Source organism: Gopherus evgoodei, chromosome 8, assembly GCF_007399415.2.
Source record: "Gopherus evgoodei ecotype Sinaloan lineage chromosome 8, rGopEvg1_v1.p, whole genome shotgun sequence".
Classification (NCBI taxonomy): domain Eukaryota; kingdom Metazoa; phylum Chordata; order Testudines; family Testudinidae; genus Gopherus; species Gopherus evgoodei.
The window spans coordinates 35822788-35839505 of record NC_044329.1 but is presented as its reverse complement, the minus strand read 5'-3'; the positions used below and the strand labels follow the sequence as shown (position 1 = coordinate 35839505).

The window sequence follows — 16718 nt, the reverse complement described above, 5'->3', positions numbered from 1 at the left end:
TAATAAAGGTAATTTTGAAATTTAACTAGTTTGAAATTTAAATGTCGCACTTCTTCTGTTAACTCAAGGATAGTCTCTGTTCTTGTCTGATTATCATCTGGTACATTGTCTGCCTAGAGACCGCATCCTGCCTTTTATGAGCTAGTAGGTCTTATTCTCATCTTTTAACTTTTATCATCCACTAACTATGGTTGTCCGTTTCAGAATACATACTCTGCATTTATTCAGTTGCTGCCTGTTTTGGTGATCATAGTTGTGTCAGTTATAACTCAGCTGATGGCCACTAATCCACCCTACAGCCTGTTCTACAAATCGTAAGTCCAATTTTTGAAAAACTGTTTATCTGGTCTCGGTTACTTGGAGTGGGGAGGTAGAGGGATGTTGGACTTAATAGAAAATTCACTAACTTTTCCCATCTGCTCTCTTCAGAAAGCATTATCACTTTGTAATTAAGGGACTAGGGCTATTTCCATGTTTATTGGTTGGTTTTCCTAGGCACTACCATAATACAAAACCATCAAGGAGCGAGGCCCCAATGTAACAGGCTATATACAGACAAGTAACAGAAGACAGTCCCTGCCCCAGAGAGCTCACCATCTGGTTTAAAACACTTTCATAGTCTAGTAGCATTTAGCATCTAGTAGTCATGGTCTAGTAGCATTTAGCACCTTCTAAACCAGCAGGATCTGGAGCATAACAGGGCAACCTGGTTAGCCCTGGAAGGAGTGGGGAATGCCTAGTTCTAATCAGGGCTTGGGGAAAACCCACATGCCTGTTCATCCAGTGCAAGTAGAAATGCTGCCCAAGAGACTAGGCCAATTTGGGCTGTAGAGCTGGTGGGTGGCTCTACTCCCCCTCCAAGGAAAAATCCCCCAAGTACCACTAGTTCTTTTTTGAAGGGAAAGGAGTGGTAGCTAGGTGGAGCTGAGGAGCTGTAAGGCATGAGACCTCCTGTGCACTCAGGATGGCAGCAGCATAGGACCCTGCAAAGATCCTGGGGTTGCAAAGGTATTGTTGATTTGAATGGTAGGAAGGATGTGCATGGTTGATTATACACCAGTGTAAATTCAATATCCATGGGCTTGGAGTTGTGGACTGGTGCGGTTCATGGCCTGCAGGTGTTTTCAGTTGGATGAATGGGTGTCAGGGAAACATTTCAGATCCTCCTTTCAATCCAAAGCGGTTCCCTCATGCAACACTGGAACAGTATTAGCTTGGTGTTCAATCCGTGCTGGATCGAAAGGCTTATCATGACTGTGGAGGGATATTTAAGGAGAGTTGGAACAAGTAGGTGGGAAAGAAACCTGCAGTACTGAACGCTCAGCCCAAGGGGGTTCTGCTTTGTTAATCTGGAATAAAATGAGTTTGAGGGTTTAGGCATTTGCCTCTTTGCAGTTTTGTCATGTAAAAAGCAATTAGCTGTTTGCAACAAAATCATCCCCCCCCCTCGTTTTGGAGCATTGTCACACATTGTCTCCTCCTTATACCTATATCATAGTACTGGAAGGGACTCCAAAAGGTCATCAAGTCTAGCCCCCTGCCTTCACTAGCAGGAGCAAGTACTAATATTGCCCCAGATCACTAAGTGGCCCCCTCAAGGATTGAACTCACAACCCTGGGTTTAACAAGCCATGCTCAAACCACTGAACGATCCCTCCCCTTCACTTGGGCCTTCCCGGTACTGAGAGTTGTTGGTCAGGTGACAATCAGGACCATGTGTGAGAGGAGGGGCATAGCCACAAGCATTCACTTCTTATGAAATCCAGTGTTTGAAAGGTTTAGGTTTGCCCCCTTTAAAGAACAGGGGAGCCATTACAGATTTCAGTGGAGGGCAACTTCTTGCAGGAGTCCAGGGGCTGCTTTGGCCACTGGCAGCTCTTGGATTTTTGGAAGGATAAAAGATAAAAATCAGTCTGTTTCATTTGTTGTGGTTATTTCCTATATTGTTATATAGGCTTTCTACAACAGAATTACCAACAGAGGACAAACTGGAAATTTTTAAAGCTAAGCAATCTGCACCTAGGACCCAGTACCAAATAAAATCTAACTTTCAAGCTTATAAAACAGCAAAGTTCAGACCATACAGGAGACAAATACTGTAAAATATTATTGATTCCAGATAGCTGTGCAGTCACAGCAGTTAATGCCTACAGCTGCTTCCCAGATATCTCTGACTATGCAGGATCACCTGTCTTTGATTTTTAAAATATAAAGGCATAAAATTCAGTGCTAAGACCATACTTTTTTAAAATCTTCTTTTCATACCAATACCTTCCGGGCTTAGTGCAAGGCTCCAACAACAAAAACAACAAAAAACAAACCATCCATATTAAGCCATTGACATAAAACATATTTTGCTTTCATTTGAAAAATGTGACAGAAAAACATGAACTTCAATTGCTGTTTGACAAGATAACAGAAGTGAAGGTCTAATGATAAAGTAACTGGAGGTGGAGAGAATTAAAAAACTTGAGGGTGTGCATTTGCATTGTGATCCATTTCTTGGCAAGCTCCGAGAAAGGAGTCGGAAGTCTGGCGTTTGTCACAGAAAGGAACACATTGATTAAAGCATGTTTTAGGGGCTAGTGAGGTAGGAGTATGAATCCAGTCACTGCACTGCCGGAACAGAGGCAGCGCTGAGATCGAGGGGCTCCTTCAGAGAGAGATCACAAGAACATCACATGAATCCTGTGCCACAAGGTGACTGTCAGGCATGTCGAGGATTGTATCTGTTCCCACCTTCTTAGCAGAGAGTGCTCTCCCTGTCAGCTCAGAGGTAACGGGCAGGATCAGGTTTCACCACAGTTCCTGTTATGGGAGGCTTGCTCCTTATCCTGCTGCCTGTGGGGTGGAGTTCCCAGACTTTTCAATGAACTTCTGGGGGTTTTGCTGCCTGCCTTTCCCAGCACTTGTTCCCCTGTACCCCTTCAGCAGGATAGATGCCTTGCAGCCAGGATGCTAAGCATGCAGGAAGGCGTCCACTCCACAGGCTATGCCAGCAGCACATGGCTCCTGCTCCAAGATACTGGCAAGCCTGGTGATCAGGAGCCCAGAAGGATGAGCTTTCCTCCCCAGAGTGCTGCAGAAGGACAATGATGCCAAGGGGGAGCCGCTGTGGGAAGGCGTTGCTTTCTGCCTCTGCCTGCCCTCAGCTACATGCTTCCTTTATCTGCAGCTGGGACTGAGGTGCTTCATGGGGGAAGGAGGAAATTGCCCCTCCTAAATGGCACCCCTATTGAGGGTAGCATAATTGGAACTCGCTGAGGTTGGGCTCGCATTCTGTCTGTCTTTTTTCATGGGGTGTTGTTTTTCAGGCTGCTCCAAAATTCTTACCACTGTTACCACAAGATGTCAGCCTGCATGTCTGGCAGATAGCAAGATACTCCCCCAGTGAGTTGTGCCAATCCCAAGTGAAATGCTCCCTGCTGGTCCCAGAATAGGCAGTCCTTTCTGCTGCCTCCATGCCCTTTGGTCCAAGAGAGTCACACTTTAGCTCTGCACATAGGCACATATGCTCTGTCGCTAAACCTTATCTTTAGGAATTAAACTTCTACAAACTCCATTGTTCTTAATGCAGGGAATAAACCCTCCGGACTTTGAGAGAGGAAGAAAAAAGGGGTTTTAATAAACCAAGAAGGAAGGGACAAACCGAACTGCGGAAGGAGGGAGAGGCATGTCAGATGGAGTGTGATCCTCCCTTCTTGGCTATTTTCCCCTCATCCAGGGCAACAATTTGAAAGATGCAAAGAGAGGAGCCAAGAAGATTAGAAAGAAGATTTTAAACCAGTGGAGAAGGCAGAGAGGCTAGCTCCACACAATCCCCTGACTGCAGAGCAGTTTCAAAACATTAGAATGAAATGGAACCAGGATCATCTCTTATTCAGAATTCCACAGGATTTTATAATTTGCCCTCAGGTGCCTAAAAAATATTATGTGAGGCAGTGGAAATCTATGTGGAATGGGCTATATGACTACAGTCACATTGCACCCTCAAATATTTGGCCCTGTGCCCTAAATGCACCCTGAACACTGCTGCCCTTTCAAGTTTGTCCAGTCATTTCCCACAGATGTTGACAGGAGGCTGCTGGAAAGTGCAGGCAAACAAAGCTGTGTTTGGGCCTTTTTATGTCTTGGAAGTGACTTGACCAAGTTACCAAGAACTCCCCAGAAAAATGCAGTCCATTAATGCATACTGTACTTGAGTTTGGGCACTATCAATTCTGAGACTGCTCCTTTTAGATTCCATTTTTCATTTTAAATCTCTTTAGATATTGTGTCTTCATTGTGTTTTTCTAGCCAGTCATGTTTATTTCATCATCTGTGTTAGGAAGGTGTAAGGTTGATTATGGAGCATGGAGATGTGTAATTCCTTTAGTGAATGGTGAGGGCGCCGTAGTTCTGCGATAGCTGCTGTGAAGTTGTTACGGGTATTTCCTGCTGGGAATATTCGAATGAATGAGCACTTCTCTCTCCTTGCCTTTTTTAACATTCCATGATATTTCTGAACTGCCTTAAAAACACATTTGTCTCTGTGCTGTTTTCACAGGTCTATAGGCCATACCATTCCTAGAGAAACACAAAACCTGCAGGTGTCTTATTATGTTGATAAAAACTTTGAAAATAATTATAAAGGAGCAGAGCTTCAAGAGCTAGAGAAAACGGTTGAAAAGGATTATATAGACTATATCCAGACCAGCTGCTGGAAGGAGAAACAACAAAGTAAGTAATCTTTGTTATTTATAAGTGTGTAGGTACACATCACAGGAAGTCAGCGCGTGGCTATGCTTGAGAAGGTATTTCCATTGTAAGCCCTAGGTTACAGAGATATATAACTTTCTAAACCATGAAGAACAGAGCTGCAGCCCATGTGGTATCCTCAGGGCCATACAGGTAGTGTGTGTGTGTATATATATATATATATATGGTGTGAATGCAGCCCACATAACACATAGAGAGCTACATATGCGGCCCACAGTGGTAAATGTTTAGAACAGTGGTTCTCAGCCTAAATTACCTTTGCCCTGGCTTTTGTCACACCTGCTCTCTTTTGTCACCTGGTTAATTTGTTGTTGAAAGCTTGACACAGTTCATTTTGGCTGATTTTAAGACATGAATTTGAAGTGTTTTTCACCAATGGACTTTTTTTTTTAGGTGCTTTCTTTTACACTTGAATAACTCAGGGTAGCAATGTATTAAAAATGAAATCCACAACATTTATTCATCTGATCTTTGACAGATCCAGAAAAAATTTGAAAATGGCATTCATATACCATGTTACTTTGTATCACATTTTAAAGAGACAGAGGCAGAAAGCATGTGCTTATTTGAATGTGCCACTGTTATTTGAGTCCGGGGTCACGTTTTTTACCACCGTCAAGAATTTATTTTATTTTAAGAAAATGCAATGCAAAAAGTGACAATAAAATGTTGAGACTTTAAAATGCACAAAAGTTAGGAAATTCAAAATTATTATTCTCACATCAACCTTAACTTGGCAGCAGGAAGTGCCTGGAGGTAGGCAGAGGAGCAGGGATGTGGCATGCTGGGAGCAGCAGGGGAGGGGAGCTTGGTGGCTGCAGGAAATAACTCCGGGGGACATGGGGAGCTTGATGGGCCACAGCAAATAACTCAGCGGGCCGTGTGTTTGAGACCCCTGATCTAGTCCAACGTCCTGCATGATGTAGGCCATAGGACTTCCCTGAACTAATTCCTGCTTCAAGTCCAATATGCTGTAGTTCAACTACAGCTATCTTTTACAAAAACCTCTCACTTTAATTTTAACATTGCCAGTGATGGAGAATCCACCACAGCCCTTGTTAAATTGTTCCAGTGGTTAAGTACCTTCACTGTTAAAAATGTGTCCCTTCTTTCGTGTCTGAATGTGCCTCTCCTCAAGTTCCAGCCATTGGATCATGTTGTACCTTTGCCTGTTAGATTGAAGAGCCATTGATTGTAATATTTCTGTTCCCCATATAGCTATTCATAGACTATCATCAAGTCACTCTGTAACCTTCTCTTTGATAACCTATGGTTATAATAGGAGCCAGATCCTCAGCTAGTGTAAATCATAGAATATTAGAGTTGAAAGAGACTTCGGGAGGTCATCTAGTCCAACCCCTTGCTCAAAGCAGGACCACCACCAACTAAATCATCCCAGCCAGGGCTTTGTCAAGCCAGGTCTTAAAAACCTCTAAGGAAGGAGATTTCACCACCTCCCGAGGTAACCCATTCCAGTGCTTCACCATCCTCCTAGTTAGTGAAATAGTGTTTCCTAATATCCAGTCCCCACTGCAACTTGAGACTATTGCTTCTTGTTCTGTCATCTGCCACAAAGGAGAACAGCCGAGCTCCATCCTCTTTGGAACCCCCCTTCAGGTAGTTGAAGGCTATTATCAAATCCCCCCCTCACTCTTCTCTTCTGCCAACTAAATAACCCCAGTTCCCTCAGCCTCTCCTCGTAAGTCATGTGCCCCAGCTCTTTCGTTGCCCTCCGCTGGACTCTCTCCAGTTTGTCCATATCCCTTCCGTAGTGGGGGGACCAAAACTGGACGCAGTACTCCAGGTGTGGCCTCACTAGTGTTGAATAGAGGGGAATAATCATTTCCCTTGATCTGCTGGCAATACTCCTACTAATACAGCCCAATATGCCCATGGCCGCCGGACTGCTTCTCGTCCACTATAATCCCCAAGTCCTTTTCTGCAGAACTGCTGCTTAGCTAGTCGGTCCCCAGTCTGTAGCAATGCAGGGATTCTTGCTTTCTAAGCACAGGACTCTGCACTTTTCCTTGTTGAACCTCATCAGGTTTCTTTTGGCCCAGTCCTCCAATTTGTCTGGATCACTCTGGACCCATCCCTACTCTCCAGCGTATCTACCTCTCCCCCTAGTTTAGTATAACCTGCTAACTTGATAAGGATGCAGTTAATCCCATAATCCAGATCATTAATGAAGATGATGAACAAAACTGGCCCCAGGACCAATCTCTGGGGCACTCCACTTGATACCGGCTGGCAACTAGACATTGAGCCGTTGATCACTACCCATTGAGCCTGACAATCTAGCAGCTTTCTATCCACATTGTGGTCCACCAGGACCGCCCAGTAGAGGGGCAATTTGCCCTGGACCTGCCCCCATGAGAATGTCTGAGGCTCCCTGCCCCCACCCATCCCCTGGCGCCTCAGCGTGCCACGTCCAGGAGCTGCCCTGGAGAGAGCTAAAGTGGCGTGGCTCCAGTGGGGCCTGAGCTCCTCCCGCTCAGAGACGTGTGGTAAGGGGGCAGGTCTGTGAGCTACGGCCAAGCGGCGGGATCTCAGGTCCCACCGGAGCCGTGCCGCTGCAGCACTATCCAGGGCCACTCCTGGATGCGGCGCACTGAGGCTCCAGGAGAGGGGAGGAGGCGGGGGTTAAGCGGCATGATAAGGCAGCCACTGGGATTGGATAAGGGGCAGGGAGTCCCGAGGACAGTCAGGGGACAGGAAAGGGGCAGAGGTTCTGAGGGGGTGGTCAGGGGATGGGTAACGGGGGGTTGGATCATGGGTGTTCTGGGGGTCTGTCAGGACTCAGCAAGGGGGTGGATAGGAGTTGGGGCAGTCAGGGGACAGGGAGCAGGGGGGGTTGGTGCGGGGCAGGGTCCTGGGGTGGTGGTTGGGGGGGCAGTGAGGGGACAAGGAGCAAGATGGGTCAGGGATTCTGAGGGGAGTAGCCGGGGGCAGGAAGTGGGTGAGGGTCGGATAGGGGGCAGGGCCAGGCTGTTTGGGGAGGCACAGCCTTCCTCACCCTGAAGCTCATTCAGCAGTTTGAGGCTTGCAGACAGTTATTTAACACAAAGAGCCAAGCTGTTATCCTTTTCCTTAGGGCTACCATCCCTTTCACTTCTCAAATAACAAATTATAGTCTACATTTAATTTCAGTGCCATAGGGAATTTCAGGGGAGGGTAGCTTCATTAAAATTAGCCACTTTAGTTTAACAGTGATAGAGCCAAGAGAACCATGGGGGAAGGATCACATGAGAAGAGCAATATCCTACACCACCTACCTCCTTCCCAACTCCCACCAATAGAGACTCCCCTCCCCTGCATTCCCTGAGGCTCCAGAGGGGTTAATTCAGTGGTTCTCAAATTTTTGTACTGGTGACCTCTTTCACATAGCAAACCTCTGAGTGCAACCCCCCCTTTCCCCCATAAATTAAAAACACTTTTTTATATATTTAACATTATTATAAATGCTGGAGGCAAAGCAGGGTTTGAGGTGGAGGCTAACAGCTTGCAACCCCCAGTAATAACCTCGTGACCCCATGAGGGGTCCTGACCCCTAGTTTGAGAACCCCTGGGTTAATTTAATTATAGCACTTTGTGTCCATTCACATGCATGTGCTATTTTGAGCATTTCAGTTTTCACAACATAGGCTCATCCCAGATTCTGGAACAAGCTCAAACGCTCAGTTCGTGGAGAATGTACATAAGCTATACTAAAGACAAACCCACAGTAACCGTCTCCAGTTTGTGAGGGGCCCTGTGGAGCCAGTCTCTAGGAAACAGATAAATGCCTGGAGGTTAAGTCCGTTAATGGTTATTAGCCAGGATGGGTAAGGAATGGTGTCCCTAGCCCCTGTTTTTCAGAGGGTAGAGATGGATAGCAGGAGAGAGATCACTTGAACATTACCTGTTAGGTTCACTCCCTCTGGGGCACCTGGCATTGGCCACTGTCGGTAGACAGGATACTGGGCTGGATGGACCTTTTGGTCTGACCCACTATGGCCATTCTTATGTTCTAACCTAAATGAACCCAAAGTTATGGAGACAGATATGAGTCAAGGAAGCCAGCAAGAGCATCAAAAACCTGGAAAAATCTCTGACTGGATGGGCTCAGGTGTTTGGTCACAAGCTGAGGTGATTCAAAAGTTTTGGATTTTTTTTAAGCAGATTTTTTTATTGTTTCTTTAAACAATCAAAGACAGCAAGCAGGAAATATTTGGCCACACACTTGTGAAACCCCAAACGATGTTCAGGTTTTGGCAGACTAATTTCAGTTTTTCAATTAAGAAAAAACCACAACTAATTTTGAAGGAAACCAGACATTGTCCGTGATTTTTATCTGCTTTTTAAAAACCCCTAGTTTTCGATCCAAAATGGAAAATATTTGTTAAACCCTTTTAATGAGCTTTAGTGCCTTTTAGCACTAGCTGGTGCTGAGAACCAGTGATACCTTGTAAAGGTGACATGAAAAGAAGTTTTCTCAAAACTGGGTTTGTGCTGAGATGCGGAAGGTTTTAAAATGTTTATTTTTCCCAGGGCTGCCCAGGGGGCAGGGGAAAGGGAGGGGGCAAGTGGGGCAATTTGCCCCTGGGCCCTGCAGGAGCCCCCACAAGAAAATAGTATTCTATAGTATTGCAACTTTTTTGTTTTATGGAAGGGGCCCCCGAAATTGCTTTGCCCTAGGCCTCCTGAATCCTCTGGGCGGCCCTGTAGTCCACTCATCCAATCCTTACTTTTTTAACATGCTGGCAAGAACACTGTGGGCGACCATATCAAAAGCTTTGCTTAAGTAAAGATATATCACATCCACTGCTTTCCCCATATCCACAGAAACAGTTATCTCGTCATAGAAAGCAATCAGGTTGGTCAGGCATGACTTTCCCTTGGTGAATCCGTGTTGACTGTTCTTGATCTCCTTCCTGTCCTCTCAGTGCTTCAAAATGGATTCCTTGAATACCTGCTTCATGATTTTGCCGGGAGCGAGGCTGTAGTTCTCTGGGTTCTCCTTCTTCCCCTTTTTAAATATGGGCACTATATTTGTCTTTTTCCAATCGTCCAGGACCTCCCTCGATCGCCACAAATTTTCAAAGATAAATGGTTGAGATCCATTGACTTCAATGAAAATTTATAGCAGTTGAGGATCTGGCACCTTTAAAGCTGAATTTTATATCCTTTCTAAAATCCACAAATTTGAGAGAGATGTTTCCTAGGACTATTATGCCCAGCAAAGGAAAAAACATTACAATTTTGCCATTCCGTTAACTAACGAGCAAAAACATATGCTCCTATCATTAGCCATGGTATACGTTAGAAACACATCTGCAACTATATTTACAGTGTTTGAGATTAGCAGTTGCCTGAGGATACCACAGTAATTAAAAACTGTTTAAGAATGATTATCATCTGGTCTGGTGAGCCAGTAATGAGTACAACTGAGACTGTGCTAACTTTAGTACAGCCAAGATTGTAAAAATAAATAGTGTTGAATGCAAAACACAGCCATGGAGAAAAGTTCTCTGGAGACCTTTAATCAGCTGTTTTGTAACTTTGGTCCATTAATTCCTTTCTGTTCAGATGTTTAGCCTCATTTGGGCCATGCATTTTGCTAAATGAGTACTTATTGGTAGTAGGTATTGTTTTATTTACTGGAGTTTACTTTGTTGCTGATGGATATAGATATATACAGTTTCACAAAGATAAAACTATAGGAATAATAGATATTCTGTTGTCTTTGATTTGACCATTGAAAAGTTTTATCTGCTGTATGTCTACCTCATTATTGGAGACTACAAAGTAGTCATTCAACAGCCTATTAGTCCATTAAATTACATGGTCGGCCGATCACGTTTTTGGTGTCTCTTATTTATTTTAAAAGATTTGATTGCCAGCTGCAGGCAGTGTTTCTCCTCTTGTGGCTAAGTATTGCACAATAGGCTGGGTGTGCTGTGGCTTTTTGTCTTCCTTTAAAACATCTGCTATATAGGTCAAGGCGGAAGAAAGGATACCAGATTTGGATGGACCGTTGGTCTGTTTTGGTAGGGCAATTTCTATGTAAGACTGAAGTTAACAAAATTCAGGATCAAAGAACACCATATAAAGGCAACTGAAAATAGAGAGTTGAAATAGGACATTGAGACAACATATTCTATGAATACCATATTACATTATTTTCCTTTATAAAGATTAACTGGATATTTAAAAGATATAAGGACAAATCAGCTTAAAGAATCTGATAAAGTATAGGAGATTTACATGATGAAATTCATACCAGCAAAGGTGTAAACGTCCCACAGTAAGAAGTTTGACCCCACGAGAGAACCTGTAACAGAGACTTCATTTCATTTTAAAGCTAGTTGGCTGAGAGTCCCACTGTGCTGAGACCAGCTTAATCTTGGCTGACATCTGAAAACATGTTCTTATACAGGTGCCTGTTTCAAATTCATGTGTGTCTGTTGGGTGCATGCTGTACTCAATGGATGATATATTAGGGTTAGGGAATGGAGGATTGGGTTCCTGATTCAAAATAAAAACCTTTAATGCTTGTCAGTCTATGGAGTCATTCAGTAAATACAAAGAACAAAGTCCTATAGTCACTACTCAATCAAAACTCCCATAGATTGCAGTGGGACAGAGTAATGACTACAAAATTTGTCCCACTGTGAGGTTCTTTCCATACTGAATCAGCCTGTTGGCTATGTGATCTGACAGCTGTGTAAGGTTCTTCAAACAAATTGAATGTCATAAGGTAGCTTGTGCATAAGGAAACTTTTCTGACCTGTTCAGAAATCCATGTCAGCCATTCACCATAGCTACATTTAACTGTTTTCAATTGGTAATTTCCTTAAGGAGAAAATTATATCCATGAGCAAATCAGAAAGACTAAAAATATTTTTTTCAGTAAACTCAAAGGATTTAGCAGTTTAGTCGCTCCCTTGATCATTTCCCTGCCCCCCTCCCCCCCCCGCAAAGGTTCCTCTGTGTCTCCCCTCCCCCCCGAGGTGCACGCACCACAGTTTGGGCACCACTGCACTCTGCTCTTTGTTTACATTTTGTATTTTTCTTTGTGAACAATGAAAATAGACAGTCAGTGTCATTTTCTGGTTCTCATGCACTAGCACAAGGCTGCAGTGTTTGGAGACGGTTTATTTCACATGGTTAAAATTTGAAATAATAATGGAAATACTTGTTTTTACTTTCCTAAAAGCCTAGCCCAATTTGGGCTGACAGTGTCTCCTTCAAGATAACTGCTAAAAAGTTTTAGGATTTTAATAATCTTATAAAAATGTATTGAGGAAAATGAAGCATTAAACATGATTCTACCCATCAGGCTCAGTAGCTTTGTTCTAATGTTTATCTTTTTCATCTTTCAGAATCCGACTTGTCGAATTTGGCCAGATTATACAGAGACGAGCGATTAAAACAGAAAGCGGAGTCACTGAAACTTGAGCACTGTGAAAAGCTCTCCAGTCTTATTGGACTACACAAGGGTGGCTGAGTAGGCCAGGCAAATGCTGGGTTATTTATTGCTGTTTTAACTTGTTTCTATTTTCGTTTGTATTTATTAAAAAAAGAAAAAGAGCCTAATGTAGAGTCTTAATAATTGGTAACTTTGCAATGTTCACCGAATTGGGCAACCCTGAGCCATAGACACGGTATTTGCTCTAATATACTGTGTATTCTGTTTGGTTCCAAGGACCAACGGTATTCAATGGAAATTAACTCCCTAAAATGTAGCGTAGTGCGGCACCAGTCTTCATTTGATACGGTTTTTTCTGCCACCCAAGCAACTTTGCTTGCCAGAAAAGTATACATAATATCCCATACACTCTGTATTTTATTTGGACATAGACCACACTCAGTCATTCAGGCGATGTAGTTTTCAGTTATATGCTGGCATTCCCATATTCATCTGAAGCTGATGTCCTTGCATCCAAAATGACTTGTGAGAAAAAATTGAGGGCATACTCCCTGCTCCATTCTACTTTCCAATGCTTAGCTCAGGTATTCATCAAGGCCTTGATTCAGCTAAGTACCTAAGCATGTACTTAGGTCTCATTGAAGTCAATGAGATTTAAGCATGTGCTTAAAATTAAGCATGTGTTAAGTTTTTTGCTGAATTTAGATCCAAACCTGTACTGTTCTTTTATAATTAGTGATGTAATTAACCCAGATTGCAAGTAGGAACTTGGAAATTGTTTGCTCCTGCAATAGCATCTCAGTTGCTAACATTCATTGCTGTGCATGTGGGATGCATTCCTGGAGTCCCTGCTCTTGCCACAGTATCTCATTTGAACTCACTCATTTATCCTTTTCTCTCTCATTGAAAACTTGTGATGATGATAACATTCATTGTGAAAATTACAGCTGCTGTTTAGCTAAATTTGAAGGATGCCAGTGGATCTAATTAAGCAAAGGTGTATCCCATATCTTTTGCAATGAGCGGGAGAAGCTTTCCCAAAGCTATTAGTGTTAAAATCTAGTTTAACTGGCCTAGGAACTGTAAGGCTGATCCTCCAGTGGACTGGATCTGATGTGGAGGCTCTTATGCCACACGATCACCCTGCTGCCAGTGTAGCATGGAAAAGAGGGGCATGGCTTCTGCAACATGTCAATCTTCAGTTGCATTTTGGCCCCTTGTAACTATTTCTGCCTGGTGTAAATTAGAGCATCCTTTGAGCTGCTCGAACAGTACAAAGAGACCAGCCTGCATGCAACTGCAGAAGGATCAAGACTGTCCAAAGGTGGGTTTTAAACCACTTATGCCTACCCTCTTAATGGGACTCTGCAGCTTAGCTGCACTCCAGGTTCTGGACTGTTGTATTTAATCTTTGACTTGATTTAGCATCAGAAGAGGTAGGCCCTCCTCATACTTCCCTTTTCTTTTTCTGTCTACAAATTTGTTGAATGGACTCTTCTAGAGGATGAAATTGTCCTTTTCCACAGACCATGTACATACATGTAGTGGTAGTGCAGGCTTCTCCATGTTCAGCCTGGATCTAGAGACAATAGTGACTCTTGTAATGTGTTGACACGTCTCCACTAGAACTAATTCAATACTCCACCCACTTTTAAACCTCACTATAGGTAGTGCAGGTAGCCACCGTTTGCTTTTTTTTTTTTAAATCTAGGAGATCACATACAAAATACTACCTTAGAATAATGTTAAGGTTGCAAAGACATGGGCTCCAAAGTTAGGAAATGGCAGAATTAAGGTTGCCCATGCAGCTTCAGTGCAGCCCGTGTATATGCATTATGATGCAGTCTATAATTACATGATCACAACTTTTTTTTTCCACAGGACCCCTGCCTCATTCAATGTACAGGATGCATAGTGCTGAGGAAAAATGAATCACGGTTGCATAGAGACCATTTGTCTGTAGGATCATTTATTGTAGAAACTGAAAGGTGCGTAGGGAATGAAATGGGATTGCAGTAAGAGAAAGGATAGTTTGATGGTTAAGGCAACTGAATTCCACACTTGAAAAGTTGGATTCTGTTCCTGGCTCTGCCATAGAGTTTCTGTGTGGTGCTGGGCAAGTCACTTAAGCCAAACTTTTTTCACAGGTGGCCACTAGTTTGTCATCTTGTGAGTGCCTGATTTGAGACACCTGGGGACTGATTTGCAGAAGTGCTCAGCACTCACAACTGTAGGTGAAGTCTGTGTTTTGAACATATAAAGCGATATAAAATACGAAGGTTTCTGAAAAATCAGACCATAGGCACCTTGGATACTTTTGACAGGAATCTCTCTGCCTCAGCCTCCAATATGTGAAATGGGAATATACCCCCTTTTCTCTAAGCGTGTTGTGAAGATAGATAGATAGATAGATAGATAGATAAATGGTTGTGAAGCACTCAAATACTGTAGTGATAGAAAACCCACGAAGAAATTAAATCTGTATTTGGTGCAGGGCTTGGATGGCGTGCAGTATAAATAAGGATGGACATCACAGACTGCTCAGTGAGGATAAAACAAAATATTGAGTAGCTGCTTATTCAGCAAGCAACATCCATCCTGTGCTCTGAATGAGGCAGGGATCCTGCAGGGGAAAAAATAGTATGTCATCATATAATTAAAGATTGTATCATCATGCACGCTCACAAGGGTCCCAAATTAACACTTCTGGGATGACCTGAATTCTGCTGTTTCCTAATCTGAGTGCTGTACTTGACTTTATAAATAAAGTTTTTTTTAATATACGCTAACAATAGATTTTATGTGAATAGCAGGTCAGTGTTTACATTGAGTTTAGTATCATCCAGTTACTTCTAATTTATGCTCCCAGTGCTATCAAAAATGTGATAGGAAAACTGAATGCTATGATCTGGTTAGACATAACATGTACTGTATATAACTTGAATACCTATGTGATATTTTGTATTTGCAGTATATTGCACCTTTCAGCCAACAATCTTAAAGTGTTGTATAGAGGCAGGACATGATCTACAAGAAGCACCATCATTTTAGGAGATTTCTGTGGGACTAAAAAAGAGACCATGATTAAGTGGAAAACAATATTGAAAAGTAAAGAGATGTTTTAAACAGTAAGATGTTCTGTATTCAGAATCATGGCGTCATATCAGATATTAAAATCCTTCTCAGAGACTACTTCAATGCCAGTATTCTAGGGTATGTGAGTAAAAACAATTAGCAACATAAAATGTCTTGTGCTAATGTTTGTCACTACTTCTGTTTTTGCTAGAAAATAGATCAAATCGATCAAATCTAGTCAAATATTTCTCAAGGTAACAGTAACTCGTTAAATGAACTACTTTCTTTAACCAGAAGGCATTTACCAAATTGTGATCAACTTCTATTTCCTGGTCTCTATATTAGAGTGTTTTTCTGAGCAGCAAGTAGGGCGTGTTCATTTTGATTTAGGCTTCTAATATTTCCTGCCATGATATAAATATGAGCTGTGTAAGGATATTTTATTATTTTTAAGAAGCTTTGTAAGCCCTCCAGGCTGATTCTATGAGAATTCCAAAAGGTTTGTGAATATGATTATATTTTTAGAAATGAAGGATTTCACATTCTAATTTTATATACATACTGTGGGTAAAAAGACACCGAATATGAAAAGAGACATCAGTTACAAAGCAGTTTTTGAAGGCTGTCCTTGGAGATACTAGATTACCTTTTCAGACCAAGCCAAGCCATTAACGCTGTCTTCCTATCTATGGTTCACTTGAAATTCCCAACCTCTCTTCCTCTTGCCAGCCCCCAAGACAACATAAGGTACAAACTCTATCCTTAGATGTACTCACACAAATATCATTTAACCCAGTGACAGATGTATACCTGTATCCAAAGGAAGAATTTGGCCCTATGCTTTGGAAACATGGATCTATTGTGTGATCTTCTCCGATGCACTGGATTTTGATAGGAGCAGCCCACGATAACCAGTTAATTGATACTAGAAACAGTTCTGCACTTTGTTGCAAAGTGAAGTAATGTTAGATTTATAGTCAGGGTTAACTATGCATTTTCTTCAATATTTGTCCAACTAAAGAGATGCTCACTTTGTGGGTAAATATAGCTGGTAGTGTAAACTAAAGATTTGCATTTCCTGATATTATTATAAATTATTTCTTACCTACGCACGCATGACACATCAAAAGGTGCAGCATTTATTTTGTTGGTTTCAAACTTTTGTTTAATGGAAAGTGCAACCTTAGTATTTGTATTTATTTAACTTATTTCAGTAGGAGATGTTAAAATATTTATTTTCTGACTGTATATTCCATTAACCTTAAGTAAATCCATATTGGCCATACTGTAGTAGTATATCAGTCCGTTGAACCTTGACTGTACAGTTCTAATTACATAAATTGTATATTTGTGTATATTTCCTCTCTGTATTGTTATACTAGATGATTAGAAAATGTTGTTGTTCTGTCCTTACTACAGTAAGAATTCTGGAAAATTCAGTTCTGTCTTGATTGGTGGGTCTGAATAATCAGCT

General features: G+C 42.2%; 1 protein-coding gene across 1 annotated transcript in view; it reads left to right on the top strand.

The window, feature by feature from the left end:
• Positions 1-13868, top strand: part of DNAJC18 (DnaJ heat shock protein family (Hsp40) member C18) — a 29943-nt gene extending 16075 nt beyond the window's left edge. The window contains exons 6-8 of the mRNA XM_030572946.1: positions 205-314; positions 4547-4719; positions 12123-13868. Of these exons, the coding sequence (XP_030428806.1) occupies positions 205-314; positions 4547-4719; positions 12123-12247 (408 nt within the window). The 3' untranslated portion in view covers positions 12248-13868. The remainder of the gene's footprint in view (positions 1-204; positions 315-4546; positions 4720-12122) is intronic.
• The last annotated feature ends 2850 nt before the right edge of the window (positions 13869-16718 follow it).